Source organism: Pogoniulus pusillus, chromosome 11 (genome assembly GCF_015220805.1).
Source record: "Pogoniulus pusillus isolate bPogPus1 chromosome 11, bPogPus1.pri, whole genome shotgun sequence".
NCBI lineage: Eukaryota > Metazoa > Chordata > Aves > Piciformes > Lybiidae > Pogoniulus > Pogoniulus pusillus.
Genome location: NC_087274.1, coordinates 3,532,281 through 3,549,043, shown reverse-complemented (window position 1 = coordinate 3,549,043; position 16,763 = coordinate 3,532,281). Strand labels below are relative to the sequence as shown.

The following is a 16,763-nucleotide window of genomic DNA, read 5'->3' as shown; positions in this document are numbered from 1 at the left end:
GGCACTCAGTGCCATGATCTGGTTGATTACCTAGGGCTGGGTGCTAGGTTGGACTGGATGAGTTTGGAGGTCTCTTCCAATCTGCTTGATTCTATGATTCTGTGGTCTGGTTGCTTGGCTAGGGCTGGGTGCTAGGTTGGACTGGATGAGTTTGGAGGTCTCCTCCAACCTGTTTGATTCTATGATTCTATGAGCTGAAAAGCATAAAGAGTACAAAAAAAAGGACAATTTTGAGCACTTAAGGTCTTCCACAAGACTCATCCTCAGGACATCAACTGTATTTTATCCCTGAGGCTGAAAATAATGTGCAGGCTTTATAGCTGTGCTAGTCCAGACACTCACATCAAAGCCTCTGCTTTTTTGACCCAGTAAATAGCACAACAATGACACAATTTGTGTTACGCTTCCATCCTGCCCCTTCCAAAGTCCTATTTCATTCTTTGGAAGATGTTTATCAAGGTTGACTTCTCTTCAACAATGCATGACTGCAGCTTATTACAGGCCAGGAGCAGTCAGAAGATCTGTTTTCTCTATTAAGACTCAGGGAAAGAAACCACATTTGGAGCAGCAGGCTTGTTGCACATTCCCCCTTCAGCTTCTTCAAAGACAAAATGTGATTGTTTTCAAAACAAGGATGGGGGGGGGGGGGGGGGGGGAGAAAAAAAGAGCCCCAAACCCAAAACAAAACCCACACATGAAAGAGTTAAGAGCACTTAAGATTTTGAAATGGTAAACAACTAAAGTGAACCTTGCCCTAAGTTCTTACTTTAATCTACCAAAGCCAGGCAGCCAGCATGTTCCCTACAGAAAGAACTGCTGAGTAGCTTCAGGAAATTTGAGTAAGGACATTCTTATCTAACATCATAATTTGTAGGGAAGTTCACTTTAGTGCTGCTTCTGCAGTCTTGGTGGAAGGACATTAAAGCAGATGGAGATTGTTTGTCAGCATGGAAGCTGGATTTAGTTTTTGAAGTCACAACACCACTTGGAGTTGACTGTGGGAAAGTTTTTGCAGCGCCGCTGCCCTGCGAGGCCACAACATATACAGTAGGTATGTTTATAGTAAGCAGGCAGACTAAGAAACCAAACAAAAGATAATCAAATGGTTTGTGCAGGAATGGTTGAGCTTAACTAGACTGGAAAGACACAGGCAGATGGGAGCCAAGTACACAAACCAGGCACAGCCACCCAAGAACTCTCTCTGCTTGCAGTCACTTTAACCCTGCGCTGTGCCTAACTTCCCCCCAGGAAGGAGAGCACAGTGCAAGCCACTGACCACAGACTTTCTTTGCTCCAAGTCTTCTTACACCTTTATCAGGCAATCACATTTGCCATGATAAACACCTCTGGGCAAGTCCAGGTTCTTTGTAGTGAAGACCTCACATCAATTCTGGTAAAAGCTAAAGAGTTAATTCTTGTCCTGGCTGAATTCCAGCGATGGAAAAAATCATCTTGTCCCTGATTAAAAACCCCTTTGCTGTTTCCCCAGGGTACAATCCCTTTCTGTGCTTTCCACCTAAAATGAAGTGCTGAATTTCCTGAGATGTTTAAAAGAGTTGCTTTGTCACACCTCAAACTGGCTGCAACTCAGTGAGAAGCAAAACTGTATCAGAAGCATCAGGAAAAGAAGTATATATAGGCAGGTCAGAGAGGAAAATGCAGGACTTTGATTTATTCTTCTTCCTTCATATAACTTCAGTTGCCTACCCAAAAATTCTCTCTGCCTACAATCTAAAAAGCTTCAAAAATCAACAAAAGGGGGGGAAAAAAAAGCAAAAAAACCCAAATTTAATTCCATCATCCAGGAAGGTTCTCTCCTGACACTACATTAATTTCATAATATTTCTTTCTTTTATGAGACAGAACTAAACTCACTCTGATATGGGTCAAGAACTGGCTGGAGGGCTGGGCCCAGAGGGTGGTGGTGAATGGTGCCACATCCAGTTGGCAGCTGGCACTGGTGGTGTTCCTCAAGGATTAATGCTGGTCCTGGTCCATATCTTTATTAATGATCTGGACCAAGCTTCCTACAGTGAGAAGGGTTTATTGTCAACTAGATCAGGTTGTTCAGAGCTCCAGACAGCCTGACCTAGAATATCTCCAGTAACGGGGCATCCTTATTGATGATCTGGACCAGGGTATTGAGTCCAGCAGCAGTAAGTTTGCAGATGACACCAAGAGCAGGTGTGGAGCTGTTGGAGGGTAGGAGAGCCCTGCAGAGGGACCTGGCCAGACTGGATGGGTGGGCAGAGGTCAAAGGGATGAGATTTAATAAGGCCAAGTGCAGGGTTATGCACTTTGGCCACAATAACCCCAAGCAGCACTACAGGCTGGGGACAGAGTGGCTGAGAGCAGCCAGGCAGAGAGGGACCTGGGGGTACTGGTAGAGAGGAGCTGAAGATGAGGCAGCAGTGTGCCCAGGTGGCCAAGAGAGCCAGTGGCATCCTGGCCTGGATCAGGAGCAGTGTGGGCAGCAGGACAAGGGAGGTTCTTGTGCCCCTGTGCTCAGCACTGCTCAGGACACACCTTGAGTGCTGTGTCCAGTTATGGGCTCCTCAAGTCAAGAGAGATGTTGAGGTGCTGGAAGGTGTTTGGAGAAGGGCAGCAAGGCTGGGGAGGGGCCTGGAGCACAGCCCTGTGAGGAGAGGCTGAGGGAGCTGGGGGGGTGCAGCCTGCAGAAGAGGAGGCTCAGGGCAGAGCTCATTGCTGCCTGCAGCTGCCTGAAGGGAGGCTGTAGCCAGGTGGGGTTGGGCTCTTCTGCCAGGCAAGCAGCAACAGAAGAAGGGGACACAGTCTCAAGTTGTGTTGGGGGAGGTCTAGGCTGGATGTTAGGAGGAAGTTGTTGTCAGAGAGAGTGATTGGCACTGGAATGGGCTGCCCAGGGAGGTGGTGGAGTCACCATCCATGGAGGTATTCAAGCAAAGCCTGGACGAGGCACTTACTGCCATGGACTAGTTGGTTGAATATGGCTGGGTGCTAGGTTGGACTGGATGATCTTGGAGGTCACAATGAACCAGGTTGGAGGAATGATTCCAAATGGGAGGTGAGGATGTCCTGAACTACATGCAGAAGTATATTGACAGCTGCTAATAAAAGAAGACAGCTGAGGGATTTTTATTATGTTCTAAAACAGCTAAAGAATGCCACAGAAAGTTCAAAGCAGCAACATGAGCAAGGACTACTTCCATTTGTCTAAACTCCTCCCTCTGAAATTTGTCCTTTCAAGCAGCAGCACAAAAGGATTTCTTCTCTTTTTTTTTCCCCAAGCACTGCAAATGCAACTGCAAGGCACAACCATTCAATAGAAGTCCCCTACATCACTCTAGATAAGCGTCAATAAGGGCTACAACCCCCCACATTCTTATGGAGCATTTAAAATTAGCTTCTATTAATGTTCCATGTGTGAAAGGCAAATTTATCACAAGCAAAACAACTTTTGTTTGAAAAGGAAAATACAAACAGAACTCATTTCACACAGGCACAACTACCATCTAAAGAGCTTGAACAATGAAATGTTTGCTAGAGATAACCACGGATGCTGCAAGGGAAGGGAAAAGTGCTTTGATAACTCGGGAGAGGCAACAAGATTCAACTAATGCAAGGGGTTTGCTTCTAAGGTAGAAAATACTAATGCTAAAATTAGTATGCAAATGCAAAAACAAATATCTGAAGCCTCTTGCAGTCTGTTAAGCTTGAGTGCTGTGTCCAGTTCAGCGCTCCTCAATTCAAGAGAGATGTTGAGGTGCTGGAAGGTGTTGAGAGAAGGGCAGTAAGACTGGGGAGGGGCCTGGAGCAGAGCCCTGTGAGGAGAGGCTGAGGGAGCTGGGGGTGTGCAGCCTGCAGCAGAGGAAGCTCAGGGCAGAGCTCATTGCTGTCTGCAGCTACCTGAAGGGAGGCTGTAGCCAGGTGGGGTTGGACTCTTCTGCCAGGCAAGCAGCAACAAAATAAGATGATCTTGGAGGTCTCTTCCAACCTGGTTGATTCTATGATTCTATGACACAGTCTCAAGCTGTGGCAGGGCAGGTTCAGGCTGGATGCTAGGAGGAAGTTGTTGTCAGAGAGAGTGATTGGCATTGGAATGGGCTGCCCAGGGAGGTGGTGGAGTCATTGTCCCTGGAGGTGTTGAAGCAAAGCCTGGATGAGTTACTTAGTGCCATGGTCTGGTTGACTGGACAGGGCTGGGTGCTAGGTTGGCCTGGCTGAGCTTGGAGGTCACTTTCAACCTGCTTGATTCTGTGATTCTGTGATTCTAACTCAATGCTCCTATGGCAGTGGCAATGCTTACCAGCAGCACTCACACTCAAAGCTTGCAGCTTCTGAAGTGCTGCCATCATGTAATAAGCTCGGTTGTTTCAAATCTTCAGTAACTACAGAGTCTTCTTTAAGTCTGAAACTCTACTTAAAAACTCCTGACCCTTCAAGAACTCTGTGGAAGCAGTGACCCATAGCAGGGAATCACTGTTCAACAGCAACCACTTACAGACCTCCCTTTTACAACCTTGAATCCTCCTTGTCAGGTAATTCCCAACAAGTCTTATCAGGCAATCAAAGTCTCTCACCAGTGACTTGTTTAATTATCATCCCTGGAGAGGAGACTTGAAAAAACTGATTTATGTGTCACAGTAGCCAAGTTATTATCCAAGTGAGCTCCCCTATCAGTGGAGGATCATCATAGCTTAATAACCATCCATTATCAACACAACACGACTGCAAACTGGAATTTCAATTAGACAAAAAAAGAGATACAAAACAAATAGAATGAAAGAGATAAGCAAGCAGGCAGCTCAACACCCATCCCAAAACGCTGCACACAAAAGAGATTCTTTGTCAGCACCAATTGGAACAATTTGTATAATGGCCAGGAGCAAGTTTCCCCTCCTTGAAGCAGCTTTAAAAGCTGCAGGTATTACAACTGCTTGTTCCTAGGATCCAGGTATTTACTCAGCCCAAACATCCCAAATCTGCAAGTGGCTGCTTGCACATTTCTTTCAGACACCTGTGTAGTGCTTTCCCAAACTGCAAAGCTTTCTGGAGGGGCACAAAACTACAGCTCCTGACAAAAATTCGTTCAGCTAAGCCTGCAAGTGCCAGAAATTGTTCTTGTATTACTCTATAAGAGACAAGAAGCTGCAAGGAACAATAACATGCACCCAGATTCATATTTTTTTGGCACTTCCAAAAGGAAGAAAATGCTGGCCAGAGCTATGGCTTGGAAACTCTGTATTCCTTAAATGAAATACAGGAAGACAATCCTGTCTTTCAACTTTCAAGTTTGCAGATGACAACAAGCTGGGGGCAGATGTGACTGGGTTGGAGGGCAGAAGGGCTCTGCAGCGGGACCTTGACCACCTGGACAGATGGGCAGAGGCCAAGGGGATGGCTTCAATAGCTCCAAGTGCAGGGTGCTGCACTTTGGCCACAACAACCCCATGCAGAGATACAGGCTGGGGTCGGAGTGGCTGGAGAGCAGCCAGACAGAGAGGGATCTGGGGGTGCTGATTGATACCCGCCTGAACATGAGCCAGCAGTGTGCCCAGGTGGCCAAGACAGCCAGTGCCATCCTGGCCTGCATCAGGAATGGTGTGGTCAGCAGGAGCAGGGAGGTCATTCTGCCCCTGTACTCTGCACTGGTTAGACCACACCTTGAGTACTGTGTTCAGTTCTGGGCTCTCCAGTTTAGGAGGGACATTGAGATGCTTGAGCGTGTCCAGAGAAGGGCGACGAGGCTGGGGAGAGGCCTTGAGCACAGCCCTACGAGGAGAGGCTGAGGGAGCTGGGATTGGTTAGCCTGGAGAAGAGGAGGCTCAGGGGAGACCTCATTGCTGTCTACAACTACCTGAGGGGTGGTTGTGGCCAGGAGGAGGTTGCTCTCTTTTCTCAGGTGGCCAGCACCAGAACAAGAGGACACAGCCTCAGGCTGCGCCAGGGGAAATTTAGGCTGGAGGTGAGGAGAAAGTTCTTCCCTGAGAGAGTCATTGGACACTGGAATGGGCTGCCCGGGGAGGTGGTGGAGTCGCCGTCCCTGGAGCTGTTCAAGGCAGGACTGGACGTGGCACTTGGTGCCATGGTCTGGCCTTGAGCTCTGTGGTAAAGGGTTGGACTTGATGATCTATGAGGTGTCTTCCAACCTTGGTGATACTGGGATACTGTAACTCTTCTAAAGTCATAATAGCATTATTAAAGTAGCAAGAAGCAGTCTGAATTTCTGCTGGAGTAAAACACTTAGTTATGACCAGCAGGTATTATTACTATTTTTGTCTGACTTATCACTAACTACATTAAATAAAACAGGATTCTTACTGCTAAAATATTAGGTATTCCTCCTATTTTCTCCTCCAGATGTCATGTATTCACTGTGAACCTTTCCAAGCTTCACCAATTCACAGGATCACAGGATGTTAGGGGTTGGAAAAGACCTTCACAGATCAAGTCCAACTACCCTGCCAGAGCAGGAGCATAGAACCTAGCACAGGTTGCACAGAAATGCATTTCTAAATCATTTTTTTTCACTCTGCTGTCCTCAGACCCCACCTGGAGTCCTGTGTACAGTTCTGGAACCCCCAACACAAGAAGGATGTGGAACTGTTGGAGTGACTCCAGAGGCAGCCACAAAGATGCTCAGGGCTGCAGCAGCGCTGCTATGAGGACAGGCTACAAGAGTTGGGGCTCTGCAGCCTGGAGAAGAGAAGGCTTCCAGAAGACCTTGGAGTGGCCTTCTAGTATCTGAAGGGGACTACAGGAAGGCTGGGAAGGGACTATTGAGAAGGTCTTGTAATGACAGGACAAGGGGCAATGGGTTTAAACTGGCAGAGGGGAGATTCAAACTGATGTTAGGAAAGGGCTCTTTGCAGTGAGGGTGGTGAGACACTGGCACAGGTTGCCCAGGAAGGTTGTGGAGCACAGAATGACAGAAGGTGATCTGTGATCTATCTTTGATCACCTTCTGTCACTCTGTGCTTCACAACCTGCCTGGAGGTGTTCAAGGCCAGTTTGGATGAGGCCTTGAGCACCCTGTTCTAGTGGGAGCTGTCCCTGCCTATGGCAGGGGGTCGGAACTGGATGATCTTTGAGGTCCCTTCCAACCTAAACCATTCTATGTTTCTAAATTATTGATTCCTACCCAACGTTTTGTCAATGCAGGCTACACCACTCAAGAGTTTTCATTTCAAGTCAAGAAAAAAGCAAAGGCACTCTGCCTTACCCCAAGATTCCAACTGTTTAGCCGTGCTTCAAAGTCACTGTCATCCAAAGAGGTGGGCTGTGTATGGTGATGGTCCTGGAATACAAGAGAGTCAAAAGATTAGGGGAGCTGTGATAGGTGCTCTGGCTGTGATGAAGGAACCACCTGAGACAGCCACACAGATTGGACACTACAAGGACACAGAACACATTGACAAAGGGACAAAGCACATTTGTTGAGAACTCATTTGTCAGAAGGAATTTTAGGTTGAACCCCTTGCAAACAGAGATGCCATGGAATATTTTGGACCCCAAGGGTTCTCCATGAAGTCTGTTCAGTGTCCTTCCATCAGCCATAATGCTAGCTGTGGAAAGTCTGATTAAACTAACTGTCCAAAATTCACTCTTTTAGAGGTCAACCATCATTGAGCAGAGCCAAAGACATCCATGCAGCTTTCTTTAATCTACTATTGCAAAATACAAGGTGATGTCACTGCAGCCACTTTGCCAAGCCCAGGGAAAACAATGCAGCAGGCATTAAACACTGCATTAAACAGAGGTCAACCATGAGGATGAATTGAGAGCATCCTGCAAAGAAATTCTTTTCCCCTGCACTTGCAGAGGGCAGATTTTGATGAGCTTTAATCCTTTCTCTCACTCCTTCCCCAATTTCTGCACTTGTATACAGGGATCATGACTTGAAGCAGTTAAAAATAACAGCTTTATGATGATCTACAAAACCAGTTTGATGAAACTAGAGTAGTATTTATGACAGAAAGGAGAAGCATCTTACAGAGAGTGGTGTGGCTAGGCTGTCTTCATCTGCCTGGTGAGCAGGACTCCTAGAATGTGATCTTACTGCTGCCTTTTCAGAGTACTTGAATCTTTCCCTGTTAACCAAAGGAGGAAGCAGAAAGAAGAATTCACTTTCAGCAACTTGTGGCAGACAAAGGTTCTTAATCATAGAATGCACCTCTCCAGGGCAACCCATTCCAGGCTCTCACCACTCTCATGCTCAACAGCTTTCTCCTCATGTCCAGTCTGAACCTCCCCAGCTCCATCTTTGCTCCATTCCCCCCAGTCCTGTCACTACCTGATCCAAACAGTAGTGAAAAACTAGATCCAAAACAGTAGTGAAACACCCTTCAGCACAGAATGGTTTAGGTTGGGAAGGACCTCAAAACTCATCCAGTTCCAACCCCCTGCCTTAGGCAGGGACACCTCCCACTAGAACAGGTCACTCAAAGCCTCAGCCAGCCTGGCCTTGAACACCTCCAGGGAGGTTGTGGAGTACAGAATCACAACCTCCCTGAACAACCTGTGCCAGTGTCTCACCAACCTCACTGCAAAGAACCCTTTCCTAACATCCAGTTTCAGTCTCCCCTCTGCCACTTTAAACCCATTGCCCCATTTCCTGTCATTACAAGACCTTCTCAATAGTCCCTCCCCAGCCTTTCTGCAGGCCTCCTTCAGATACTGGAAGGCCACTCCAAGGTCTCCTTGAAGCCTCCTCTTCTCCAGGTTGAAGAGCCCCAACTCTTGTAGCCTGTCCTCATAACAGGCTGATAATAAAACCATTTAACTATACAAGAGAAGATAATTATCAGGATGTAAAGATGAAGAATAGCAGAATAAAGAACATTTGTTACTAAAGGCAGGTTCAAGATGAACAAAAGCCTTAAGAATTCCAATAAATAAAACAAAAACCTCTAACACCAACAAACCCACCAGAAATATTGTGTAGATCACAGAGTATTTCAAGGTGTTCTTTGCATCTGTTACTGCATGACCCAAAAGCTCCTTAGATGTTAGAATAAATCCAAGCTAGCTGAGACAAACTTGCTAAGCAGATGAGCCAGCATGGGATAAAGTCCAGCAGCTCAGAGGAGAAAAGTGAATTAAAGTGATGGTTAGCCTCACCATAGGGGAGAGCACTTAAGATCAAAAAACCAGATCAAGGTCTATCATCATGTACCATACAAACCTGAGAGAAGGTCAAGAACTGCATGCACAGCTCAGCAGAAAGCAGGGACATGAAAGTGCAGGGTGGAGGGTAATGTGTCAAAGAAACAAGGCAGAAGGTTGTAATGGTTGCACTTGCTTTCTGCTGTGGTTTATGTAGGAGAGGAGGGGATGGGGGGTGGTGGTAAAGAAAGACTCACAGGAGTACAGTGTGAACAGTACAGAGAAAAAAGTGGACAAGGAGAAGCTTTTGTCAGACACAAAATACTTGAACAAAAGGAGATTAGGAACAGCAGATCACAGAACAGAATCAAAGAATCACTAAGGTTGGCAGAGATGTCCAAGATCATCAAATCCAACCACTAACCCAGCACTGCCAGGTCACCGTTAAACCACGGCCCTCAGCTTCACATCTACACAGCTTTGAACACTTCCTGAGATGATGACTCCACCACTTCCCTGGGCAGCCTGCTCCAGGGTTTAACCACACTTTCAGAGAAGAAAACTCCTCAACCTAAACCCCATCCTGGCACAACCTGAGGACATTTTCTCTCACGTTAAGCTTCACTGAAGATAGGCTTCGCTGAAGATAGGCTTCACTCATGCACTTAGGCAACTGATTTCTCTCAGCTGCAGAAGAGGGAAAGGAAAAAACAGCCTGGGAAAAAACCTATAGGTTCTAGGAACTTATTAGATAGGTTGTTATAGCAAAAGATCATAGAATCAGTCAGGGCTGGAAGGGACCACAAGGAGCAGCCAGTTCCCACCTCCCTGTCATGCCCAGGGACACCCTACCCTAGAGCAGGCTGCCACAGCCTCAGCCAGCCTGACCTGAAACACCTCCAGCCATGGGGCCTCAACCACCTCCCTGGGCAACCCATTCCAGCCTCTCACCACTCTCACACTCAACAACCTCCTCCTCACCTCCAGCCTGAACCTACCCATCTCCAGCTTTGCTCCATTTCCCCCAGTCCTGTCACTGCCTGATCCAAACAGTAGTGTAAAACTAGATCCAAACCAGTAGTGAAACACCCTTCAGCACGTCCTCCAGTGTCAAACCCACACCTATTAAAGTAATCAGAATCTCCTGTTGGTCCAACTCACCTTCTTGTGACAAGCTATTGTGGCTTGCAATGCAGTCAGACCATTCGAATGCTTGCAATTCTTTCCATCCAGCAGCAAATGAGACAGTAAGTCATGCCAAAAAGGCACTGGGAGAAATTAAGTGTTTATGAACAGAAAGACATCTGTTGGATGCACAACGTAAACCACTCACTTCTAGGAAGAAAAACACTGACCAAAGTTTTCACCAGGCACACTGTCCCAGCTATCATCCCAACAGAACAATTGGGAGGATATCATCCCTTCCAGCACCCATAATGGCTTGGAGGGATGCAAAGTAACATATTGAAAGCAGTAAATGGAATCATAGAATCAAGCAGGTTGGAAGAGACCTCCAAGATCACCCAGTCCAACCCAGCACCCAGCCCTAGCCAGTCAACTAGACCATGGCAAGGTCTTAGAGGTAAAATAGATCAAAAGAAAGAGAATAATACAATTCTTTCAATGATACAGTTCTTGCATTGCTCACCAGGATTTCATTTGACACAAAATTATCTTCCATTCAAAGGAGACAAACCTCTGCTTGTCAGCAAACCTGCTCTTTCATCAGTCCTCTCTTCTCAACATGCCCCAAGAAAAGAGTGGATGAGGCATTTATTGCCTTGGTCTAGTTGAATGGATAGAGCTGGGTGCTAGGTTGGACTGGATGAGCTTGGAGGTCTCTTCCAACCTGGTTACCTGCCTGGTGAATGTGGGGCAGGCTGTGGATGGAGTCTACCTGGATTTCAGCAAAGCCTTTGACACAGTCTGTCACAACAAGCTCCTAGCCAAGCTGGCAGCTCATGGCTTGGACAGATTCACTCTGTGCTGGGTCAGGAACTGGATGTTAGGAGGAAGTTCTTCACAGAGAGAGTGATTGGCATTGGAATGGGCTGCCCAGGGAGGTGGTGGAGTCACTGTCCCTGGAGGTGTTGAAGCCAAGCCTGGATGAGGCACTTAGTGCCATGGTCAAGTTGCTTGGCCAGGGCTGGGTGCTAGGTTGGACTGGATGATCTTGGAGGTCTCTTCCAACCTGGTTGATTCTATGACTCTATGAACAATATTTGGGAGACCTAACAATTCAATAAAGGTCAAGTTGTTTAAAATGGGGGAAAACAGAAGTGATGCTATTAAGAGACAAATAAATAATAAATATTCACAGAATCACAGAATGTTGGAAGGGACCTCAAAAGCTCATCCATTCCAACCCCCCTACCAGAGCAGGATCACCTAGGGCAGGTCACACAGGAACACACCCAGGTGCAGTTTGAAGGTCTCCAGAGCAGGAGACTGCACAGTCTCTCTGGGCAGCCTGGTCCAGGGCTCTAGGGTAAAACAGACCAAGTTTCTGTTCACACCAAACTACACATTCTTCAAACTAATTCTTCTCATGTTTGAAACTGAAGATGCACCTTTCTAGCACCAGCTGGCTTGCCCTTAGTCATTGGCAGCCCAGTTTGCAAGTCAGGCTGGTCTGTCTCTTTTTTGTTTAGCCAGACAAACAACTTCTTACAGAAAAGCCAAAATCTTCATACCCAGCAGGATGTGTAGTGCAAGATAAAAATAACTACCAAAAGACCTTCTCCGTTTGTTTGCTTCTTTTCAAGGAGGGAATCTTGAGATAAACAAACATCAAAACATTACTCAAACATTTCTCACTTATCTCTTTTGCCCTGAGAAAATGTTGTCGTCTATCTGGAAGAACTCGGGAGCTGTGGCTGGAATGCAGAATCCGCAGCCAGCTGCAGGCAGCGCTGGGCTAAGGGCAGAGGGCTCCTAAGATGCGAGTGGAACGTGACAAGGTCGCCATCTGCTGGCGCTCTCTGCCCACTGCAGGGCCCAGAAATCACAGAATCATAGAATCAACCAGGTTGGAAGAGACCTCCAAGATCATCCAGGCCAACCTAGCACCCAGCCCTAGCCAGTCAACCGGACCATGGCACTAAGTGACTCATCCAGTCTTCTCCTGAAGACCCCCAGGGACGGTGCCTCCACCACCTCCCTGGGCAGCCCATTCCAATGCCAATCACTCTCTCTGACAACAACTTCCTAACAACATCCAGCCTGAACCTGCCCTGGCACAACTTGAGACTGTGTCCCCTTCTTCTGTTGCTGGTTGGCTGGGAGAAGAGGCCACCCCCTACCTGGCTACAACCTCCCTTCAGGTAGTTGTAGACAGCAATGAGCTCTGCCCTGAGCCTCCTCTTCTGCAGGCTGCACACCCCCAGCTCCCTCAGCCTCTCCTCATAGGGTTTGTGTTCCATGCCCTTCCCCAGCTTTGTCGCCCTTCTCTGGACACATCCAGAGGCTCCAGTCCTGACATCTTCACTTCCCTCAAAACTCTTAAGGACAAAGACAGACAAGATCTGTACATTAACTACAGCCAACACCTCAATGCAGACATCTAAAGAACTATCGACGAAGCTATTTCTGCAAAACCTAACAGCTGAAGCATTTAGTCCTGCCTAGCTCACACATTTAACATGTTTCTCATTGCAATGAGCATGAATTTATGTAAACTCCACAGTTATCAACACTTCTAACTGCCAACACAAATCCAGATTTCCTCAGATGCAGCCCTGTGTGCACACTAGCAGAGGGATGCCTATGCAGCTACGTTTCATTGCCAGATTTCATTAAACCACTCATTTATTCCATCACATTTGCTTGTTTCTCCTGGCATGTAGTAGCAGTCAACACAGAACTCCCCAGAACTCACCAGATGCACCTGTTGATCACCCATGCAGGCATTGCTACAGCCCCACAAGACAGAAAAAGTAGGTAAAATAAAGTTTCACTCCTCCCAGGGCTTGTGCTCTAGACCCTTCACCAGCTTTATGGCCCTTCTCTGGACCCACTCCAGCACCTCAGTGTCTTTGTTGTAGTGTTGTCTGTCCAAATGAGAGATGAAAATGCAGGACATTGTGACATAGAGAATCACAGAACAGCTTGGGTTGGAAGGAATCTTAGAGACCACAGCTCACAGGATGTTACGGGTTGGAAAGGACCCAAAGAGATCATCCAGTCCAACCCCCCTGCCACAGCAGGACCATGCAGTCTAGCTCAGCTCACACAGCAACACATCCAGACAGGCCTTGAAAGGCTTCAGGGAAGGAGACTCCACAGCCTCTCTGGGCAGCCTGTGCCAGGGCTCTGGGACCCTTACAGCAAAGAAGTTTCCCCTTGTGTTGAGGTGGAACCTCCTGTGCTGTAGCTTCCATCCATTGCTTCTTGTCCTATCCCAGGGAGCAGTGAGCAGAGCCTGTCCCCCTCTCCTGACAGCCTTCAGATAGTTATACACATTGATCAAATCCCCTCTCAGTCTTCTCTTCTCCAGACTAAGCAGCCCCAGGTCCCTCAGCCTCTCCTCATAAGCCATGCCCTCCTGTCCCCTCACCATCCTTGTAGCCCTTCGCTGGACCCTCTCCAGCAGATCCCTGTCCCTCCTCAACTGGGGAGCTCAAAACTGAACACAGTATTCAAGATGGGGCAGGATCACTTCTCAGCTAGACTGAGATGGTTGAGGCCTCATCCAACCTGGCTTTGAACACCCCCAGGGAAGAGGCATCCACAACCTCCCTGAGCAGCTTATTCCAGAGTCTCACCACCCTCCTACTAAAGAACATCTTCAAAAGATCCACTCTCCCTCATCTCTATACCACTCTCTCTTGTCCTGTCTCTGGATATCCCTCTGAAAAGTCCCTCTGCAGCCTTCCTAGAATCACAGAATCATAGAATCAACCAGGTTGGAAGAGACCTCCAAGATCATCCAGTCCAACCTAAAGGATGAGGATCCCTTCAGCTTTTAGAAGACAGCTGTAAGGTCACCCTAGAGTCTTCTCTAGGCTGAAGAAGTGTGCCTAAGAAATCAAAAGAACAGCTAATGACAACCATGAACATATGAAAAAATACCCCAACCCAACATTAAGCTTCTGAAACAAAACCTATGAGCCTATTTATAATGCAATGAAAGCAAACCAGGAGTTTCACCCAGGAACAGAGCAAACAACTTAGTTTTTCTCTTACAGAGCCCACTGAGTTTTGAATAATATTCATGCTTTACCTCTGAGTGCTTTTTTTCACCAAGGATTTCAATTGAAACATGAAGTGGGCTTCAGACTGAGCAGACAAGAGGCAATTCCATCCGTGACTGCCATGCAGCCACACAGAAGAGGAACACAGACCTTGGTAAGCAGTGCAAAGTTGCACTGCATAAGTAAAAAGAGGCAGAAAGTAAATACTTAAGAACAAAATACAGATTAAACTGAAATTTACTTAGGCTTTTTTTTTCCTGTCCTATAGTGTGGGAATCTTGTGATTGTCCACAACATCCAACTGACCAGCCTGGAAGACCTTCAGTACTGCAGGGATGTATTTCTAAGTCTTAGTAATCTGATACATTTTGTCCTTTTAGCTGCTCTGTAAACAGCTCTGGACACAGCTGATTGGAACTAAGGATGCAGCTTAAGCCCAGTGGCTCTTGCAGCCTACAAAAAGATCATAAAATCATAGAATCAAGCCGGTTGGAAGAGACCTCCAAGCTCAGCCAGTCCAACCTAGCACCCAGCCCTGTCCAATCAATCAGAGCATGGCACATCTTTGAGGTCCCTTCCAAGCTAAACCATTCTATGATTCTATAACTAGAGGACCTTTGGAGGTTCCTTTCAACCCAGAGCATTCTATGACAGGGCTCTGGGCAATCTGATGTAGTTGAGGACACCCCTGCTTGCTGCAGAGAGGGGTTGGACTGAATGATCTGGTGTAAATGATCCTGCTCTGGCAGCGGGGGTTGGACTGGATGATCTTTCAGGGTCTCTCCCAGCCCCTGATATTCAATAATCAGCACTGAACATTTTCATAGAATCATAGAATCAAGCAGGTTGAAAGAGAGCTCCAAGCTCAGTCACTCCAACCTAGCACCCAGCGCTGGCCAATCAATCAGACCATGGCACTAAGTGCCCCATTCAGGCTTTGCTTCAACACCTCCAGGGACAGCGACTCCACCACCTCCAAGGTGCAGCTACAGATAAGCAGGATTCTGCCATACAGCTGATAATTGTACCTTATCCTAATAGCAAATATGCAGGATCTAGGCATAGGGGGTGCTAGACACCACCAAAGCTTCTGTATTTGTAGTAGACAGCATGATATAAATCAAAACATTTTGCATCAAACTCAGAAAGGGATTGTTCAGGTAAGGATGGAGTCACTGCAAACAATCCTCCCCATGCAGGAGAACAGAACAGCACAGTAGAGTATCCTACAGGCAGCAGCTCTGATTTGTAGCCTTCTGAGCTGTAACAAGTGCAGCTGGTCCAGTCTAGCTTCTGTAATGCAGGCTTCACAAAGCTTGTGGGACATACAAAGAAATCCTGCTATTGATGAAGCCACGATGAAACAGAAGACAAAGAGATAAGTGTTAAAGGAGAGCTAATGCCCTCACAAAGAGATGGATCAAAGCCCTTTTTCCTTTGTACGCCTCTAACTTTCCTTCCCTCCTCACAGAACAGCAGAACTTGTTTATCTTCAGGGAGCCACCATTCTGTTTCCTCTAAAAAAACCTGTGAGCAATGACAGAACACCCTTGAAATCCACCAGCTGCATGCTTCTTTGTGTTTCTAACTCTACAGGACAAAAAAAGCCATTACAAATGATTTCATCTAAAATCTCCTTCCAGCAGTATGGCTTCAGACTAAAACTTTCTTTAGTATTAGACATTTTGTCACTTGTTTACTGCAGCTTCCTTTTCCTTTAAGCTCCATAGGAATAGTGAAGATTAATCCACCTCAGCTCCATTAGTTAACATCACTTTCCAGTTCTGAAGCATGTTGAAAGCAGGACTGGAAAAGAACTCAAAGGGGACAGCAAGGGGGACTCAAAACCTGGCCTGAGAGCCCTCTGCATCTGCACAGTCTGTTACCACATCACTTCTTCTTACCACCTCTCCACATCTGTGTGTGTTTCCTCCTCTCTCCTCACTTAAGTCATTTTAGTATGAATTCTTCCCCTACTTTGTGACCATTCTGCTTTGCCACCAGAATATTGATGAGAACCAAGGTGATTCTATTAATATCTCAAGGCTGAAAGCCATAACCTGGGTTACCAGTTTATTTGGTATTTGGAATGTCAGAGCAAGAGTTATTACCTACTTTTGAAGTCTACAGAGTACATCACCAAGTCTACAGAGATGGTTAATATGAAGAGTGGTGCAAAAAAGTGGACCATGGCTATTTTTGTTTTAGCCAACAGGCTCTTAGTGCAAGAGACAGTCCAATTCCTCTCCCCAGTTGCTGCTCAATTTCTCAAATGGGCTCTCAAGGGCCCATCCAGCCTGGCTTAGAACAGAGTTGAAGCCATGACTACTTGTCTGGGCAACCTGTTCCAGGGCTTCATCACCTTCATGGCAAAAATTCTTTTCTTAATGTCTAATCTCAATTCAACTTCTTCCCACCTGAAGACATTCTCCCACCCACCTTTGTAAGCAGTACTGTAACTAATGACCCATGAGAGGAGACAAACCT

At 46.8% G+C, this 16,763-nt stretch overlaps 1 protein-coding gene across 5 annotated transcripts in view; it reads right to left on the bottom strand.

Moving 5' to 3' along the window:
- Positions 1-16,763, bottom strand: part of CEP112 (centrosomal protein 112) — a 257,461-nt gene that overhangs the window by 232,961 nt on the left and 7,737 nt on the right. For all 5 annotated transcript variants that reach the window (XM_064150629.1, XM_064150624.1, XM_064150626.1 and 2 more), the window contains exons 5-6: positions 7,973-8,069; positions 7,202-7,276 (exon numbers count right to left, since the gene is read on the bottom strand). In XM_064150629.1, coding sequence (XP_064006699.1) covers positions 7,202-7,276; positions 7,973-8,069 — 172 coding nt within the window. The remainder of the gene's footprint in view (positions 1-7,201; positions 7,277-7,972; positions 8,070-16,763) is intronic.